A 20,565-nucleotide genomic window follows, 5' to 3' on the forward strand; every position below is an offset into this window, starting at 1 on the left:
GAAAAATGTTGGTAACTGTTGGACTGTGTGATGGGTTATGGAAATGCATCAGGTCATCCTCTGGATTTCTACTGTGCTGGAAAACCTCTATACATTAAAGAACGAGAAAGAAAAATATTCACATGAGGTGTTGATAAGGTATCCCCAGGGCCGAGCATGATGCCTGCCATAAGACAGGCACTTACAACATCTTAAATGAAGATTTTTTTTCAATAAATGGATAGACAAACAGTGTTTCTTGTATCTCTGGGGTCTTCCCCCACTGACACAACTGTAGTATCTTCTTTGCCAGTCTATTCCTTCAGCTCTCCCCACTCCAATTTATTGCACGGGGAGCAGAAATAATGTCCTTGAAGAAAAACTCCCCTCAGCTTCCAAAGGGCTGTTGAGTGCCTTGCAAATAAATCAGTGGCTTCAAGATCCCCACTAGCCAGCCTCTCCTGGACCAACTGATCTCATGTCCATATGTACATGTACAATTCCATCTCCGTTCTATCCAAACAAATCCCACTGGCTCTAGCTTTAATGCTAGAGAGCTTTCTAGCTGTGTGGCCTGGAAAAACTAGCTCAACCTCTCTCAACTTACATGTTCACCTTAAAAATGGGTTAATATTTACCTAGTGGGGCTATCTGTGAAGCACCCTGCCCACACAAGGTAGGCTCTCAGCGAGCGGTAACTTCTGTGGTCCTCATTAATAAGCTCGACACATTATCTGGAACTTTCCTAACTGCTTGTCCTGCACAAACTCCTCCCTGTGTTTTATAAGCCACATCCTTCCCCTACTTTTCTCAGATTCAACCCACTGGGTTGGGTTGTCTTGAACACGAAGAAACTGCACAGTGGCCATGTGCGTGCTGTAAGGTTCTTCTTGTGCCCTTGTGCTTCTGAGGAGGGTCTCACCTTGGTCTATGGATCAAACCCGAAGGCTGGGGCTTTGTCTTGCACTTCTGCATAATTCTGCAAAATTGCAGAGCCCCCCCCCCCCCCCGCCGGCCCACAAAAGAGAATACTGTCTTTCAAATGGTCTGTACAATTCCTTCCAGTAGGGTCTTAGGAGAACTTAAAATGAGCAAGAATTTCTCCATGAGGCATTTATGAATAAAGTTATCATCTCATCAGGAGAAATCTGATCGATAGCTAACCTACCTCCAGCCACCTGGGGAGTCCTTGACAAGACCTCAAAGCTGAATGTACTTCCAGTGTTTTTCCTACTTTTCTATCTTCCTGGCACAGAAATAAATGTGTTGCATGCCTCAGAAAACCGGTGTCATGCCTTAGTTCAAACCAGGTTATAACCAGCCTCTGCGACTAGTGGCCCCATTCTGCATCTAGGGCAGGGATTCTCAACCCTCACCAGGCACTGGGACCATCAGGGGAACTTCTAAAAAATACTTATTTCTTAGGCCTCATGCCAAAGATACAGATTTAATTGGTCTGGAATGGAACCTGGGAATTCACATTTTTAAAAGGCTGACTTTGGAAAAAAAAGTAAGTGATTTTAATGCACAAGCGAGACTGAGAACTATCAATCTAATGGTTAGGAGGGAAAAAAGAGAAAAGCAAGGGTTTGTGGTGGTCCCTCTAGGCTGAACTGTAAGGCACTGGGGAGCCACTGGAAACCGATGAGCAGTGTGGTGACACGAAGTAGAGACAAGAAAAAACCAGTCATGCATCGAAGACCAGGTGATGCAGGCATCACATCGGTATCAGTACAAGGGGTCGTCTATCCAGGCAGAGGAAGGAAACCGCTGCTGTATCCTGCGATAGGATGCTTGACAGCCAAAGGGCCACCACAGGGGATCAGCCGGACAGGAAACCAGCCCTTGGTCTTGCCTCCATTCTCTTCTCTTTCCCATTAAAAATAGCTCAAGTGCTGCCTCAGCATGTCGTTAGCTTATCTGCTGTCAAGAATAAAGCTGTGTTTCCACCTACTAAGCTTTATGACTTTGGTCCAGAATTCTCCTAACAACAAAGGTTTCAGGGGATGACTTTAGGAAAAAGCACCCACCGCTATAATAATAACTATTGCCTTTAATCACATGGGCTCTTTTTCTGGAAAAATAATCATCCAAAATTTCCAACAGACTGCTATCCAAAAGTCCTGAGGCAATGATGTTTCTTTACTGAATTATGATAATAACCAGTTTTGGAGAGACTGATGTGAAATAGCCATCCTTAACCTCCACTGGTGGAAATATACATTAGGACAATCTTTATGAAAATTGGACAGCATGTGCTAAGAGCTTGGAAATAATTCATACTTTTTGATCTATTGCTATAGATCTATTCCTTAGAATGGACTCTAATAATCAGAGATGTGATATTTGCATACTAGTTTATCATAGAATATATATATATATATATATATATATATATATAATCATACCATATAAGTTTGCTGTAAAATACTGAAAATTTGGAAGTAATCAAAATAAATGTCCAACAAAAGTGACCAGTTAAATAAATTCTGGAACTTCATTAAAGCAGAATATTAATAATCTATTAAAATTATGGCTTTACAAACTATGGAAAGAGCCCAGATGTCCATTGACAGATGAATAGATAAAGAAGATGTGGTGTATATATACCATGGAATACTACTCAGCCATCAAAAAAATGAAATCTTGCCATTTGCAATGATGTGGATGGGACTCTAGAGGTATTATGCTTAGTGAAATGAGTCAATCACAGAAAGACAATTATTATATGATCTCACTGATATGTGGAATTTAAGAAAACAGAGGATCACAGGGGAAGAGAAGAAAAAGTAAAACAAAACGAAATCAGAGACAAGCCACAAGAGACTCTTAATCACAGGAAACAAACTGAGGGTTGTTGGAGGGAAGGTGGGTTGGGGGAGGGGACAACAGGCCGATGGACATTAAGGAGAGCACGTGATGTAATGAACACTGGGTGTTATAAAGAACTGATAAATCACTGAACTCTACCTCTGAAACTAACGATACACTATATGTAATTGAATTTAAATTTAAAAAAAAGAAAAAATTATGGCTTTAAACAGTATTTAATACATTAGAGTGCTCGTTGTATATTTTAAGTGAAAAATAGGATTTGCAAGGCACTTTTTAGTAGAGACTTATCTTTTTAAGTGTATTTTGCAAATATAAAAACATACTTGAGGGAAAATATGGTAAATACAGTTTATAGACTATTTTTTCCTCATATTTTTCCATAGTTTCTACATTTTAAAAAATAAACATGCATTACTTTTATGATTTTTTAAAAGATACAAAAAATGTTTTGTTTTCAGTATGTACTGAGTGTCAATGAAAATTTTTAAAAATAATAAATGAACAGTCTTGCCCCCTTTATGAGTGAAAGGACACACATTTCTGAAAAGGCTTCTGGATCTATACCAATATTTTTTAAAGCACCAAGTTTTTTGTTCACTTTAAGAGAGGTTTCTTCTGACCTCAGCTTGTCCCTCACCATTAATCCAGGCTGTTCCTAGTTGGCATGCGGACAGTCACAGTCCTACAACCCGCACACATCTGTCAGGGGTACTGTGCTCAGCAGAGTATTCACGTTCTTTCTTACTGATCATTTCTATAAAAAGTTTTCAGAGTCAAGGATCAGGAAATGAAGAAACCATTAGGTATTATGCACACTTGAGTCCCTGAGGCTCCACAAACCACCAAATGCCCCTGAGTCCATAACACTGGCTCCTTCACCTCTAGAAGCTCATTAGTTCTACTCTGAGACTCAGGACTAGATCCAGGGTCACTGTGGACCGGAAGGCTTCTTCCCCCACCTATGCCAAGCAAATTTAGAGAAATACGAGGACTCTGGGTCTTCTCGAGGATGGTATACACTATTCCACGTGTCCTGGACTAAAGAGAATTGGCTTGTTTCCTTCAGGGAAGACCCAAGTACTTGGCATGAGACAGGAAGTGGATTGATGCATACAGGTCAGCCTCACCAGGCCTGCTCTTGACAGCCCCTCCTTAATACACCCAGAGTTGAATGTGAGCTGCTACTTGGTCCAGCTTCAGGGTGGGCATGGCAAAGAAAGCACCAGAGGGTCAGAGCTTGTCATGCCATTTGCGCTATGGTCTGAGACCCCACGGGAGTCCTAGGCCCCACTCTGTTCCCATCCCTGGAGCTCAAAGCTGTCAGCTGGAAGGCAGCTAGGCAGCTGTTTGCTTTGACAATTAGTTCTCCGAAGGTGAAAGGAAGCAGGTATACCCGTAGTTAGCAATGGAAGCAGGTGCCGCGCTCTCAGAGCACTGGTAACACTCGGGCAGGAAATGAGACCCACCTCATAAGACGTTCTGATGAGTCTGAAGATGTCTACCTCAGGGTAGGGCTCCACGTCATCACTGAGCAGGGAGTGGAGGTGAGGGATGGGAGGCAGTGTGCTGTCTTTATTGGTCACACTGTCTAAATACCTGGACAAAGAAATGAATCAGAAGTCACGGGAGGCTAATTTGGAATTCTCCCATTACGGTTCTCTACCCGTGTTCTGCAAACGCTGCATTTTATTTTATTTTATTTTTTTAAAGATTTTATTTATTTACCTGATAGAGAAAGAGACAGCAAGAGAAGGAACACAAGCAGGGGGAGTGGGAGAGGGAGAAGCAGGCTCCCCGCTGAGCAGGGAGCCTGATGCGGGGCTTGATCCCAGGACCCTGGGATCATGACCTGAGCTGAAGGCAGATGCTTAATGGCTGAGCCACCCACGCGCCCCTGCAAACTCTGCCATTTTAAAAAAAGCCTAGAATTTCCTAAGAACAGAATGAAATTCTCCTTCTAAAGAGGCAGCTTATTAAAATAAATCCTCAGCCACAGACAAAAGTGGGCATTATGATTACCACCAAGCCAATTAAGACTCATGAAACCAAGGAGGAAGATAGAAGGCAAGTTCAGAGAAGCCAGAGGCGGTTTACAAAGTGAGGCTTAGAGGGCACCTGGGTGGCTCAGTCGGCTAAGCGTCTGACTCATGATTTTGGCTCAGGTCATGACCTCAGGGTCATGAGATCAAGCGCTGAGGCTCCGCGTGGAGTCTGCTTGTCCTCTCCCCCTCCTCCTCCCTCTGCTTGCGTGTGCACACTCTCTCTCTCAAATAAATAAAATCTTTAAAAACAGTAACAATAACAACAACAACAAAGCGAGGCTTCGCCCGTTACCTTCCCAAAACAGTCATGGCCTCCCCGTCGTCCTTACAGCTCAACAGTTTGTCCACGTTTGCATCCAGCACAGCCAGGGCCAACTGGAATATCACCTTGATTCCTTCATAGAAGAAACAGTCCACGACCACAACTGCACTCTCAAACGGCATCACGCTGAGGAACAGCGTGAGGAACCAAGACAGGGAGATGGTGGAAATCACGCCCAGGTCCTGCATGCAGTCGTACAGCTGGGGGACATAGTCCCGTGCTAGCTCCTCGAAGACACCCTGGTCCACCAGTGCGCCTGCAGCAGGGGCGGGCACAAAAGGCCACAGGTGAACCCACCGCACCTTCTTCCTGAGGGACCCCACCAATCAGCTCGGCTAAGATAATCTAGCTCGCAACTGCTGCTGAGACAACTGGGCTCCTTTCTCTAACTGTTCTGCTGCTACCATGTTACTAGTTACTGTGTTACTAGACCAAGGTGTCAACACTGCTCAGTCAGCAGATTAGTTCTGGGTGCTTCTTCTCTTTCTGGAGCTTTCCTGGTCTGGTTCCCTACCACAAAAGAGCAATAACACAACCATAAGGGTTGTTGGAAAGGTCAGTTTAGAAAGTTCTCCTGATATGTAATTGTTTGGCTAGGCATGAAAGATATATCTCAGTAGCTCCATTTCTTGGCAAACTTATTTAAAAAACAAGTTACTTTTCTGGATGCATAGTCCCCATATATGAGGTGGGGTTTTTTTGTTTTGTTTTGTTTTTAATGTGACTTTTTTAAACTTAAAAGCATTCCAGGGGCACCTGGCTGGCTTAGTGGTAAGTCAGCATGAGACTGCTGGTCTTAGAGAGTTAAGTTCCAAGGCCATGTTGAGTGTAGAGATTACTTAAAAAAGAAAAAAAATCTAAAAAAAAAAAAAAGCATTCCAGTTGTACATACATTCTCATGATCAACTTACTGACATTTCCAGAGAATTATTCCAATGAATCAAATTAGTGTGAAAAGGTTTAGATATGAAGAGCACAAGAGGGAAGCATAAAGCATACATTTTACCACTAGCAACAAAAAGCTTGTCCTGCTAAAATCAGTGTCTAATACTTGAGAGGATTATAAGGAGTAAGAACAGTAATTTGTTTAAAGGCTTATAGTCATTGTTTCCTTGCAATGAAATCAGTTCTGAAAAATACCATAGAAACTTAGTTTTGGATAAATTTTTAGATGCTTTTTTTTTTTTTTTTGCATACTTCTGCTGTCCATAGAGTCCATCCGCTTCATGAAAACTTTTTTTTGTCAAATCTGATTGATGGTCAACATATTTGGTGCAGTTCCCACATGCCACAGAGTGACAGCGACATCGAGTGTTTTCTATAACGATTTCTCTAACAGTGAAATGTGTATATTCTCTTAAGCTCCATGGGGCTCCTTTGAGTACAATCCATATTAATTCAAGCCCTCTCATTCCCATTTTGGGAAACTGGAATAATCTGAAACTCTTTTGGCTAATGGTGACTGGAAATGGTGTTCTAGCCAGCACCCTGGCTCTAGGAACACCTTCGCGATGAGCCACGGGTTAACATGTTAACTCCATCCCCACATACCAACAACTCTGGTGTTGTAGTAATCAGGAAGCATGCGCTCGCACAGAGCCACTAGCAGCCAGAAAGCTTCCTCCTCTTTGGCATAAAGCAGCAGCACGGATGTGACAATATTCATGGCCTCAAGGAATGAAAAAGGGTGTCATCAAATATATTTCAAGTACATCAAACACAGGTTAACATAAGAAAGTTTGTGGACCTAAAAAATTACTGAGTTAGTCTCACAGGGTCGGCAAACTTTTTCACCAGAAGGGCAGGTAATAAGTATCTCTAGGCTCTGCAAGCTCCACATACATATTCTTCTAAGTTTTGTTTTGTTTTTATTACTTAGAACCCTTTAAAAATGTACAAACCTTGAGTCCTTGAGCCTGGAACTGCTAAGGGCATTCAGGAACACCAGTACTCACTAAGGACTGAGCCCCTGTACGCAGGCAAGCCCTCACTCAAAACCTTTGCCCCAAGGCTCTTTGACAAAGCTTTTAACCTGCTAAAATCTCAGTGTTTCTAATCCTTAATTCACAAGGTAAATATTTCCTTTTTAATCTTCCATAATGGTTTCTATAACCCAGTACACATGGCCTGAGGCTCTCCTCTGAGAACAATAAAACCTTTCAAATTTGGAAACCTCACCCACTATTTCCATCTGGATAAGGATGGTAGAGATAAGCAACAGTGATTTAAATTCTAAAGTAACCTACTTTATTAAAAGATATTACCACATAGCTCATAACCACTCAAGGCTCAAAGTACTTTAATAGTCCTCTTAATTAAAAAGAGAAAGATCAAAAGATAAAAACGAATTCTGTAATTGTAGAGGCCAACTAACTCCTGTACTTCTTCTGATCTTTTACAAACCAGTAACTGCTCCTCCGACCTCTACAACATACATACCAAAGAAAGGAATTTTGGTCCAATAGGCTTTTTCTTGTAAGTTGTAATATTTTCCCAAGTGAAATCATTATTAAAATTCCACTTGAGAATTAACCTGCTGATTCTAGTACACGATCAAAGTCGTGGTTAGCTCCTTAGTCATTCAGTCAAGGTAAGTTTGTAACAGGCTCTGGACTAAGTACTGGGCGAGAGGAAGTGGGGGAGTACAGTACGGTGACCAGTCTCGCAGGATTCATTAGATGGAAAGGTTAATTAATCAATTTGGGGGGTGTACTTAAGGGCTAGCAAAAAGGTAAAATACAGTGGTACAGGAAGACCCGTACTGTGTGTGTAGAGGAATTAAGCCTGCTTTAGTGTTTATCTATCTGCCTACCTACCTACCTTTCCCTCTATCTATCCATTTTTGCGTTAAGCGGTCATTTAGTAAAAAATATATTATGCCATCTTTCTGGATTTGGGGGATGTTTGAGGTATTTGTCAATGTATTAAAAGTTGTATTCTGCTGTGATTTCTTTTCACATTTTTTTGGAATATAGTTGACCCAAGTTTATACATTAGCTACATTCATCGCCAGTGTAGCTACCCGTCCGTCCCGACAGACACACTGATACGTCGCTATTACAGTATCGCTGACCACATTTCTTATGTGTGTCTTCTATTCCCATCACTTGCTGATTCCAGTACTGGAAGTCAATATCGCCCACAAAAATATGGAATGTTGCACATATTTGCGTGTCATCCTTGAGCATGGGTCATGCTAATCTTCTCTGGATCGTTCCAATTTTAGTGCAGTGCTGCCAAAGCGAGCACAAGCCTGCTTCAGCTTTTAGCTGGGCGGTCAGAGAAGGCCTCTCTGAATATGTGGCCTTTAAGTCTAGAGTCACGTGATCTTGGCGCTTTCCAAATTGGGCTAGATGTACCAGTACAAGGGGTAATTTTAGTTGGTAGGGGGGCAACATTTTTTGAGTACTGGATTAAGCATTTATTTTCCTGGGTATTAAAATATAATCATAAGATATAAAAGTTATGTTCTCAAGTATGTTCTTACTTAAGGTGCAAAGTAGGAGCATTATGGGACTCAGAATCCAGAATTACAGGCCTGGGGCTCAGACCCGCTCTCTTTTACCTCAGGGAGGGATGAGGGGTAGCTCAGAGAGTAATCAGAAGCGACCTGAAGGTCACCTAGGTATGAGGTGCCGGATCCAGAAAGGGCATTTTGTCTCCCAGCTCCTCTGCTCAGTGCTGTGGTCCCAATCCAGGGAGAGTTTGTTCCCTAGGGGCTATCTGGCAATGTCTAAAGACAGTCTGGCTGTCACAACTAGGCAGTTCCACTGGCATTTCGGGGAGAGGTGTTATTAAATGTGTTATTAAACAGGAATGTTATTAAACATCCTACAAAGCATGAGACAACCCCGAACAAAGCATTATCCAGTCCACAATGTCGGTAGTGCCGAGGTCAAGAAACTTAAATGCAGGGATGGTTCTGTTAACCATTCTTCTTTATTCTTCTTACTGACTTACTGGTTTATAAACAATAATAATAAAAACCACCTCTGTCATTTACCTGGCAATATCCTATGTTAGGATTTCGAAAAGCATAAGCTGTTAAGACTCTCCTTAGAGCAGCAATGCCCATTTCGTTCTGGAAAGCTGGGTGTTCTGGAAGGGAGCGGTGTAAATCCCTCTCAATCTCTTCTGTGGCGAGATTATACTTCCCCATGGACTTCTCCACTAGATCTTCGTAGTACCCGGGATGCGTGGCCTTCTCGTTGATGGCACCTAGGAGATACCCAGCAGATACACCATCCGAAAGGGCGGGCCCTGCCCTCGGTCTGCAAACACAGCTTACCCGGTGAACCTCTTCGCGTTCCTTACCACGCAAAGGACACTTGCAACATAATGACAGCCCACAGGTGAGGGGGGCTGTTGCAACTGCGGCCAGACTAATAAATTTACTTGCGGCCTGAATCCTTCTTTCAACTTCATCGTAAGCCAAATCAGAGGTTTGCAAGCTAAAAATCTGTGTTCCGCAGAACTTCCTCAGATGATTCTGGGGCACTACTGGGGCAAGAAGAGGAAGGAATAAGAGGGAGCCAAAGCTCCCCCGTCTCATCCCTCCCTCCACCATAGCAGGTCTGCCGGTATTTTATTGGGGTTTTCCTTAAGATTTCACTCAGACGAGAAAGTTCTGTCTCCCTTAACAAGTTTAAAAACGGCTTGCTAACGCATAAGCTTTGAAGAACTCGAACGGCCATACTGCAGGGTAGGAGCAGGTGTTCAAATGTAGGCAAGGGTTTTTAGGATTGCAGTGGGTGGTGTGGGCATTCCTCACAGTGAGCACCGCTCTGGAGTCCTCAGGTGGTGGGGATGAGGATGGGGAAATGGGTTGAGAATCACTGGTTTAAGATATTTGCAGTTTAAGATTCTTGAAGACAGAAAAGCCTGTATGAAAATATCTAAATCTAATTAAATATAACGTGTAATTATAAATATCTATACATACATAGACATATACACATATAAAACACACACACACATATATATACATACTATACATACTACCCCCCCCCCCCACACACACACATACTAAATGACAGGATAAACTGATCTGTATTTCACTGATTAGAAATTAGAACCCCTGGGCTGGCCTGGACTGTGTCAATGATAGTCACCCAGAAGAGACAGCCTTCCCACTCACACTCACCCTGGAAAAGGAAGTCTGGTTGACAGCAACTTAACACTGGCTTTTGCTTTGTTCTCAAGGGAGATTTGCAAAGCTATCTTACCATCTGGCCTGCAGGTCACTTCACTGCGTACACCGAGCCAGGGCCTGGTACAGTGGCTCTGAGAGTCATGGGGAGCAGGGCGGGACCCAGGCAGGGCTCCTCTATAAGGAGTGGGGCTCTCTCCATAGGTGAGCTGGCTTGCATCCTACCACATGTATCCTACCCCCAGTGAGCTGGGTGGAAATATGAGCTGAGGGCCTCTCCACCCCGTGGCCTCACATCGTCCATCACCGTTAAAGAAAATATGGCGTCCAACTCTAAGTGTGTCTCTGCAACAGTGCTGTGTACTATTGTGTCCTATTCCTTGGCTCTCACTTTGAATCTCATTTTCAGCCAAAGAGCCTGTAAATAACTTCTAATTTGAATGAGGTTGAAAATAACATTTTTCATTTACTGTATCAGTGTCCTGAATCAGTTTGTCAAGGTGACTAGTTCTCCAGACACAAGGAAGACAGAAGACGGGACAGTAAGGCTCTTCTTGGGCTGGATTTGTAATCAGAGATCATTTGACTCAAATTTGGATTTCTAAATGAGGAGTTAAGGCTGGTCTACTTAAGGAAAATAAGCCACGTAAATGAGGATAGAACAAGCTAGTTTTACATAAATCACATAAAGCCAATTATTTTTTAGGATTCTATCCCCCAACTGCTGAGATGTTAATACATCTCATTACGGGCAATTACCATTTATATCTACTTTTAGAAAGAAATATGAGTTTGTTTGGCTGTTTTTAAAAGGCTTTCCTGTAAGTGTGGCCACTATTCTTTTAATTTTAATGTCATTTTTAAAATAAAAGGTTTTAGTAACAGCACTTGGGTTGCACCATCTTAGGTTCAAATAAAAATATTCAAATAAGCTTATCTAAGATGATTACATTTCAGGCCTCTAACCAGGTACAGCAACTGATTTATAAAGACTGGTGACACCAAAAATTGCCCTGATGTTCACGACGGAAAAGACCCCTGGGATACACTGGACACTTTAAGCTGGGAGGAAGGCATGATGGACCTAGCCTGAAGAGCCTCTGGTCTCCAGCAAGACTCAAAGGTGACCCCACAGGGCTCTGTTGGGGCATGAGCCTGGCTGTGGACCAGTGAAGGTGGGCACATCTTTCCCACCGGTCCTTGACACACCCCCTCCTGTCCTTCCTGGCACTCCAGCTTGGGGTGTTAGTGTGATCTAGGCCTTTAGTTCTAGTGCACATTCTGGCCTCTCCTTCCCATTTCCACGTGATAACCAGAAAATCCAGGCGGTGGCAAAAACCAAGGACGAGGCTTTCTCATTCCTCCCTCCCTGTGTCTCAATGACTCCCAGCATGTGCCACACTTAAGCATTCTCAATGACATGTATTCTCATCACTGGGCACAGCCAGGAGAAGGCAAAAAAACTCCCCAAATCACAAAGAATTACGCTCTTTCCCTTTGGTTCTCTTTTCTCCTAAGTAGTGTTAGTGAAGGGATGGAAGAGGTTATGCAGACTTGAGGGATGGTGGCTTCAATATCTGGACACTTGTATATGTGTTCTGTGTTTTCACTGAGGGACTTCAACACTCTAGGGAGGAAAGGCAATTTAGTGCTGAACTGGAGGGCTGCATATTTGAAAGAGCCCAGATGCATGATGGAAGGCGGAAAGGGAGCGCTGAGGTCCTGCACACTCCGGGGCCAGGGCCCCCAGCCCAAGCCCGGTCATACCTGACAGCAGCAGCCAGAGCTCCCCCCGCATGCTCTCTGGGATGCCCTTCAACACCAGCTCCCGTGTTTTTTCTGTGCGGTACATGCAGATCCCTTGCCCATACTCAGCAAAGTGAATCTTCCAAGCTTGCTCCTTCAAAAATTCTTTGGCCTGAAACAGATAATGAAACATTATTATGTCCCAAAGCACTTTAAGGATGGCAAGGAGAGGTTGAATGGAAAGTCAGAATATCTCCCCTAGTGAATGGAGTGGTTATGTTCTGGACAGAACTCTGACGAACAAAGAACTCAGATTTTCTATAGTCCTTCCCTCATTTGATACCGGAACCTAATTTGAAGCCTGTGGTTCTGCTTTGAAGCTTTCTGGACCAGAATCAGAATTCCACTTACCTGAAACAGGTCAGCAGAATGCAAATTATATTTATGGCTTTATGTCCACACCTCCAAGTGAAAATGAGTTGATAATTTTTAAATGTGGGCTGAGAAATTATGTACTTGTTGGCTGACTTAAACAACAGTTAAAAACAAGACAAAAGTCCTTTCATCGAGCCCCGCATCGGGTTCCCTACTCAGTGGGGAGTCTGCATCTCCCTCTCCCTCTGCCTCTCCCCCAGCTCTCTCTCCCTTGCTCTCTCTCTCAAATGAATAAAATCTTTAAAAAAAAAGAAGAAAAAAAAAAACCCAAGACAAAAAAATGTCATCCGTACTTTATAACTCATCTCCTTCCGTGAAAAAGCCATTCTAAAATTTAATGAGAGATTTAGATAAAAATCTGCTTTGCTTACAGGAAGGTATTTATTTACATGGATACTTATGAGTTTACTTTGATTAAAAAATATTTTTAAGTGCTATTGTTCTAACATGGAAAGCTTCAGGCACAAGCAGGAGGCACCCACCAACTTGGGGTTGAATTCCTCCGGAGACCGCCGTCGGTACATGGTCATCAGGGTCTGGGTGGCTGTGGGAACGCTGTTCCCGTTCAGGTTAAATTGGCGCTCTCCATCAGCATCGGAGCTCGTGCTTCTCTGGGGGCTGGAGGAGACGAGGCTGCTGGGCCGAGAATACACCTGCCGATGCAGAGAGGAACAGATGTTGAAAGAGTGTGGGCTGTAGAATCCACTTCTTCAGTGTCCTCTGTACAGACACCAATAGCTACGTCATGGTTGCCAACATGTTTCTTGCTATGTGAAAACAGGAGGACGGCAGCAAGCCAGCGCTTGGTGGAGATTAAACAGGTGTGTGGGTCATAGACCATGAAGCTTCGATGCTCAAAACAGGTTTCCTCTTATTTTAGATGCATTTTTGCAGCAAACTGGTTGGCTGCTAGGTTCTGGTTGGCATGCGTGCAAAGCATGACATGGCTGAATCAACTCTTATGGGACCGCCTCCCCATGCCCGCTCTGGCTTCTGATGCCCCTGTGAGCTTGGACCAGGTGGACGGAGCAGGCATGTTCCTTGTGAGGTCATCATCTTTACAATACATTTCACCTGCCAGTAATTGCTCTGTCACTTGAGCTGCTCACCTATCTTCCTGGGCTCCACTTTCCCTGGATGTCAGCCCAGGGCCTAATTAAAAAGGGACACAGTATGTATTTTATCATAATAAAGTCATCATCGTGATGTTGCATTTCAGATTCCAGAGTTTATTTAGTGACCTCTGTACATTCCCAACAATGTCAATATACGGACCAGAGTCCCTTGTTGCGTAAACAGGACCAATTACTTAATAAGTTTTTCAACTACAAAATAAGAAGGTTAGGCCAGATGATCTACAGGGTTCTGTCCAGCTCTGTGATCCCAAAGACAAACTCCATGAGATTTAAATGAGCTATTGCTGAGATATTGCTCTGGGCATCAGGGTAGCTGCCTTATCTTAGCATAGCTTGAGGATCAAACAAAATGGACAAGGAGGGTACCACTTGGGCAGAGTAAATAGGATGAATGCATAGACCCACAGGCGAATCCCACAGACCTCATCATCAGAACTGTTGTAGCTGCCTGCAAACTCTTTGTCCGAGTATATCTTGGAGGTCGTCTGTTGCAGGAAATCCGAGATCCTCTGCACTAGAAAGTCTCTATCTTTCAAATTGGCAAATAGGAAGGTCATCCTGTTCCTGGTGCTGATGGATAAAGGACTAGGGAGTACGCTGGAGCTATCTGCCTTTTCCACAATTGTCACCTGAAAGAAACAGGAAACAAAGAACATTACTTTCCAGGAATGACCCAACAGCAGCCTCCGAGTAGCACCAAACAAGGAATGCAACACTTTTACATTCTGTAGGAACCACCCATATTCTACTGAGGCAAAAATGAGATTCTCTGACTCTGTTCCAATAAAAAAAAAATAGCTCCTAACAACTCAAACTGGAGCTCGTATCAGAAGCTGGACTCATCGTGCTGGTCTTTCTAAATCAGCAGTTCTACACTGGGAGTGATTTTGCTCCCGCAGAGTCATCCGGCAACACCTAGAGGCATTTCCGGTTGCCAGGAGTGGAGGGTACCAGGCATCCAGTAGGCGGAGGCCGGGGATGCCGCTCAACAGCCCACCGTGCACAGGACAGCTGGCCCCCAACCAAGTCTGGCCCACAACGTCAACGGGGCCACAGTTTAGAAAACTTGTGAAAAAACTCCCTGGTTTTCATTAAAATTTCAAGGAGTCCTAAAGGAGAGGACTCCTCGCTGCTGCGTCATCCCTAAGAGACAGAAACAACCTGTGATACCGGTGCCTTTTTACCAGGCTTAACGTTGGGATGGTTTCCAAAACCGCACCAATCTTTCAAACATCTCATTCGAATTCCAGGGCTTGCAACCCTCCTCTTACTACCTGAACATTTTAGAGGCTCAATTCCGAACAGACACGATGTAAACAGCTTAATCGCAACCCCACTGCACGGGCTGACCCTGCGTGCGCGAGGCTGTGCGCATGCGTGTGGTGAAGTAGCTCTACCACGTGAGGAGACGAGCAGGAAAGGACATCTGTTTCAGCTCTGAACTGAAGACATACATTTGGGTCTTTATAATAGGATTTTCATCAACTGGAAGCTAGGGTAAGTGCATAAAAATATTTTTCTTTAGCACAGTAGGAAAAAAAATCTCAAGGCAAGCCCTAGATAAATGGTTTATTTGCAGCAGCTCTGACTATATCCTTAAAGTTCAGTTTCTCCTCCCCTCTTCATTTCCACCTGTAAGCTGTCTAGACAGGTTCAACTTTAACCTCCTCATCAACATTTTCATGTGAAATACATTGTCCCCAAAGCAGAATTTGAAAAGCTTTTTCCCCTTCACAGCTAAGAAACCTGTTGGAGTTGCCTGAAAAGTTGAATGGCCCTAAGTACAAAATGGGGACAACTGGGATCCACAGAGGGAAGACTGCAGGACCTGACTTCTACTCTCATATTTTAGCAACACATACAGTTAGATATGTATTTATATATTTTTTTAATTAAAAAAAATTTATTTATTTGAGAGAGGGAGGGAGAGTGAGTGGTAGGGAGAGGGGGAGAGAGTCTGAGGGAGACTCCACGCTGAGCACAGAGCCCGAGACATGGGGCTCGATCCCATGACCCCAAAACCATGACCTGAGCTGAAACCAAGAGTCAGACGCTTAACTGACTAAGCTACCAGGTATATTTATATACTTTTAAAGGAATCCCCTGAGGTACTTGGAGGTGCACATTTCCTAATGCAAATAAGCTGGAGAAATAGGAAAAAAATTTCTTTATCATGAAGAGGATTTTCCCATGGTACTTAAAATGTACTAAACAGTACCTATTTTTAAAAGATCTATAGGGGTGCCTGGGTGGCTCAGTCGGTTAAGGGGCTGCCGTTGGCTCGAGTCATGATCCCAGAGTCCTGGGATCGAGCCCCGCATCGGGCTCCCTGCTCAGCGGGAAGCCTGCTTCTCCCTCTCCCACTCCCCCTGCTTGTGTTCCCTCTCTCCCTGTCTCTCTGTCAAATAAATAAATAAAATCGTAAAAAAAAAAAAAAGACCTATAAAAACCCCTTTTCTCACAATAATTTTTTCTGATTCTTTTGGTCACCAGCTGTCTCACACTAAATGACAAATGCCAAGGGGACATAAGGTTCAAGTTCCTCATCTAAAACCCAGATAGCCATGTGGACTTGATGAGGTCAAAGTGGAAAGTCCTTTAGCTAGATTACGAATACAGAAACAACCAGAAAGCTCCCACATAGAACATAAATGCTCACATGGACCACAAAATATTTTTTTGCTGACAAATTATTTCTGGTAGGATCCGATCCCATAAGTTTTGTGACGCGAGCAAAGGGCAACAGCTACATACGAGTATTCTAGTTTAATGAGACACGTTTCATTACCAACTTGGGTTATAAAACTAGATGGGAATTTAGTCAAAGCTTGATGTTTAACGTGTAATATCTGCAAGGTAATTTACGATTAAAAAAGAGAGACTTCATCTGGAATCTCTAATGAAAAACCCGATCGGTTCACTTCATCTCCCTGCTTTGCTGCCTCAGGAATTTCTTAAAAATCTGTAGTAACATATGATCCTGTGCCTATTTGATCCACCTTAAGTCTATCTGTGGAATATACATTAACCATCTCCAGTCCATATTTTAGCTTATTTATAAAAAATTAAATGAAACAACAATTCCTAGTTTATATAGTCCTAAAGTGGCCGCTTCACGTAGGATGTTCCCAGGGAGGCTGCTGCCCAACAGTCAGCTTAAGTCAGTTCTAAAAGGTACCCAGTTCACGGACAGACCCCCTCCGCTCAGACAGATCCCATGTATGGGGGGAGGGACAGAGGGGGGGGGAGGAGAGGGGCCACCCCATCACTTTTCTGTCATTAAGATAACGTAAAGGTTGTAAAAATTACACTGAGTCCTTTGCTTCTTCCATTAGTTGGGATTAGGGATCTATTGTTCAGTACTCTGGAGATTCATCAGGTTAAAGAAGGGGCACTGCTGCCCTCTTTAAAGTTGCAACCACGCACCATCACATGCTTTATTTCTCAAGGCTACTACCTCCAGTGTTGTTCCTCCTCTAATTTACCCTGAAATATGACTGGGTGATCTCTGCTGTACCAGCTGTTAGGGAAAACAAGCAAGCCAAAGACGGGCTGAGAATATCAATCCCCATTCTCTCAGCTGCCCTGAACTCTCACTATTGTACTGTATGCTGCACTGACGGGTGAAGAAGCCAGCAGGAGGTGGGGAACAGGAGAGCAGACATCTTGAGCCAGCCCCACTCCTTCCTTATCTCTATTTGGATAAACAGAGTGAGGACTCCCTCGGATTCACCAATGAGCATCCTTAATCCTGGAACCCTTTGCCCTAGCTTTTGCAGGTAACTTCCTTTTGGGTCGTCCTTGGTGAAGAAAACCAGAAATGAAGAAAATGAAGTTTAGTAACAGTCTAAGGCAAAGAAGGTACATTTGCTGGAAAAAGTTATGAAATCCACTCCAGAGCCAAATGTAAGTACTTGTCGAATTATCCACCTCAGAATTCACCCCCGCCACATTTCACCTCACACAGTGTTATAATACCAGTTTGCTCATCTTAGAAGAAGCAGAACTAGATTTGTCAACTACCTAACATTTTGGATTCTTTCTGACCCACCCATTCGGCTTCTTGGAATTTATAATTCCTACTTTAAGGAAAATTATATATATAATTGGAAGAAAACGAGAAACAATGCAAGAGTCCAAGCACAGGCAACTGAACAAATAAAATTTTATACATCCAGTTAACGGAATAATATGCAGTCATTAAAATGATGCTATAAAAAACATTTAATGATATGGGGGCAAGTTTACTATACATTCAGTGTTGAGGGAAATAAGCAAAAAACAAAAATTCCCTATGTTTTATATCTAAATAACATACATGACATATACACAGCCAAGTACAGAAAAAGCCTAGAAAGCCATACAGCAGAATAACAGGGGCTACCTTTGACTGGTGGAGTAGGGATGAATTTTGTTTTCTTTTTATTTGTCTGTACTTTCACAAATTTTCTGTGATAATGGTGAGTTATTCTTAAAACAAAAGAAAACAAGCAAAAACAGAAAAAATCTCTTTAAATAAATATCTCTTTAAGAAAGGAAAAAAAAGGCAGAGGGATACTTGAATCCTTTACTCTAGGGAATCTTAACAAAGGGTCAATCTTAATTACATAACCGAAGTTTCTAACCACCTTAACTTCTAGAAAAGGACCAGGGCAGGTTGAAAGTGGTCTCCAGGACTAGAAACTGTAGGACTCTAGCCCCCAAGAGCCTAACCTGGAGTTCCTTCTCAACTCCGAACGTCAAGGCAAGTTCTCCGAGGGAGTACTGGAACCACCTAGCACCGTGGAAACAGGGCAGAGGCCACCTCCTCCCGAGAAACAGTAGAATGCGTACAGAGTAAGAAGGAACAACGTCTTCATGGTGCACGAGAATCAGCCTGGGACTTTATTAAAATTCAGATTCCAAAACCTGCAGAGATTCAGAAAATGTGGGGCGGGCTCCAGAATCTGCCTCTGTGGCCAACAGCCCGGTGGTTCTGTTGCTGGTAACTGGCCGACCAGATCCAACACTTGGCTTTCTGATTCACAATCTAGACTGTTTCCTTGGGACCAAGCTGCTCTTAGGCCATAAGCAGGTGTAATAACTACATTTTCTAGTTTTTGTATTTGATGCTTTGATATCCTGGGCCTTGCTGACCCTGGCAGGGGCCATCCTCCCAGAGTTAGCGAACTCCAAGAGATAATAAAGGACTCACCTGGGAGCAGGCCATTCCTGTGCAAACCAAGCATGCAGAGGCCACCACACTGCTTCCACCTCCTTTAACCCAGCTCTCACACTCAGGGTCAACTATCCTTGCCCTGGTCACCCTGGGAGCCCAGATACCAGATAGCTAGGGATGGCCCCTATGCCCCTGCTGAAATTATTCCAACTAGCCCATCCTAAACCTGCTTACCTTGCCTTGCCTGTTTCTTCCCATGGAAATCACAATAAAGGCTCTTGCCCCTATTTCCTGACTCCCTCCGCCTATGGACCAACCATGGTGCTTCCCCAGTGTGCCCCATGGCCTCTCCCAGAGGGATGGTGAGTAGAGCAAGCTCTCTTTCCAGGACGGCCACCTCCTGATGTGTTGGCCTCACCACACCTGAATAATAGTAAAATCTCCATTTTAAAACTCTAGGCAGGAGGCCCCTGGGGGGGTCAGTTGGTTAAGTGTCTGCATTCAGCTCAGGTCATGATCCCGGAGTCCTGGGATCGAGTCCTGCATCGGGCTCCCGGCTCAGCGGGGAGTCTGCTTCTCCCTCTCCCTCTGCTCCTCCCTACTGCTCATGCTCCCTCTCGCTCTCTCTCTCAAATAAATAAAATCTTTAAAAAACCCCCAAAAACCTCTAGGCTGCCTTTTCTAGGAAGGAAAGCTCTTTCAGGTCACTGAGAGCAATGACAACACACAAAAGGGGGTGACTGGGGCCACCAAAGAATTATGAACATTCACCTATGGTTAAAAACCAACGAAATGCTGGTAAAGAAAACATCTGTGGTTCACATAGAAAAGGATTACAAAGGAAACTCTTAGAATATCCACTTTGACCTGACACCTACCTCCCGGAGTGGGATGATGAGGCTACACAGATTCTCGCCCTTGCTGGTAAAGCAGATATAATTTGTGGACACAAACATCTGCCCCAAAATGTGCATTTTGTTGAACGGAGTCCAGAGGGTGCAGTCGGTGTGGCCGTCTAGTTTTTCATCTTTGGGCAGCCGGAAAAGTGCACGGTATCTCTCACTCTTTGCCCTGGCATCGAGATCACTGGAAAGCAATAACAGAGTCACCTGACAGCGAGAGCAACATTTCAATGGCTTGTGAAGGAGGCCGCAGGGGAGGTCCCCTGGTCCATCTCTCTGCTCCTCCATCCTGTCAGACTCATCCCCACCTTCTCGCCCTTCTATTGGAGCGAACTCTAACCTAGGACCCAGAAGCACAATTTAATTATTTTAATATACTCAGGCCCCTTGGGCAGTCATTTTACAATCAGTACTATAAATGCTAAAGAATCTTAGGAAAACCAGGTCTGGATAGGAAATCCACTCTTTTTCTAAAGGAATACAATAATTTCTAAAGAGATTATTCGCACTTCTCCAGAGCCACTTTTGAGGCCTTATCGCTTAAGAAAGATCTAATGAGAACGCAGACGAGCCTCATGAATCTACTGGCTATCACTGTCCGCCCTAAAAAGACGACAAAATTGCCTGAAACACAGAAACAACTAGAGTTTCCAACCTCAGCTCAGTTGTTTTTCCCCCTTTTTCCTGTTTATCAAGTCAGCTGTTCAAACCTCTCCTCTCAAGCTTCTGTGCCACCTCGGCCCCTGGGTGGTCGACTTTCTGGCTCCCCAGAACAAAGGGGAGCTCCCCCCACGCCCTCCCTTTTCCCTCCAATTCGCTTCCACCCTCACCTGCCCTTGCTTTCTTTCCATTGCAGAGGGA

The 20,565-nt window shown here is 43.8% G+C and overlaps 1 protein-coding gene and 1 non-coding gene across 2 annotated transcripts in view; both read right to left on the reverse strand.

Moving 5' to 3' along the window:
• Positions 1 to 20,565, reverse strand: part of TBC1D9 (TBC1 domain family member 9) — a 110,078-nt gene that overhangs the window by 23,688 nt on the left and 65,825 nt on the right. Inside the window, exons 6-13 of the mRNA XM_045798932.2 lie at positions 19,681 to 19,888; positions 14,067 to 14,273; positions 12,991 to 13,161; positions 12,095 to 12,245; positions 9,182 to 9,396; positions 6,730 to 6,847; positions 5,149 to 5,434; positions 4,281 to 4,410 (exon numbers count right to left, since the gene is read on the reverse strand). Coding sequence (XP_045654888.1) covers positions 4,281 to 4,410; positions 5,149 to 5,434; positions 6,730 to 6,847; positions 9,182 to 9,396; positions 12,095 to 12,245; positions 12,991 to 13,161; positions 14,067 to 14,273; positions 19,681 to 19,888 — 1,486 coding nt within the window. The remainder of the gene's footprint in view (positions 1 to 4,280; positions 4,411 to 5,148; positions 5,435 to 6,729; positions 6,848 to 9,181; positions 9,397 to 12,094; positions 12,246 to 12,990; positions 13,162 to 14,066; positions 14,274 to 19,680; positions 19,889 to 20,565) is intronic.
• Positions 8,322 to 8,427, reverse strand: LOC123793418 (U6 spliceosomal RNA). The gene has a single exon (XR_006779953.2). It is a non-coding gene; the product is annotated as a U6 spliceosomal RNA (small nuclear RNA).

The sequence above is a fragment of the Ursus americanus genome, chromosome 13, assembly GCF_024610735.1.
Source record: "Ursus americanus isolate L20-20 chromosome 13, mUrsAme1.1.p, whole genome shotgun sequence".
NCBI classification, from domain to species: Eukaryota; Metazoa; Chordata; class Mammalia; order Carnivora; family Ursidae; genus Ursus; species Ursus americanus.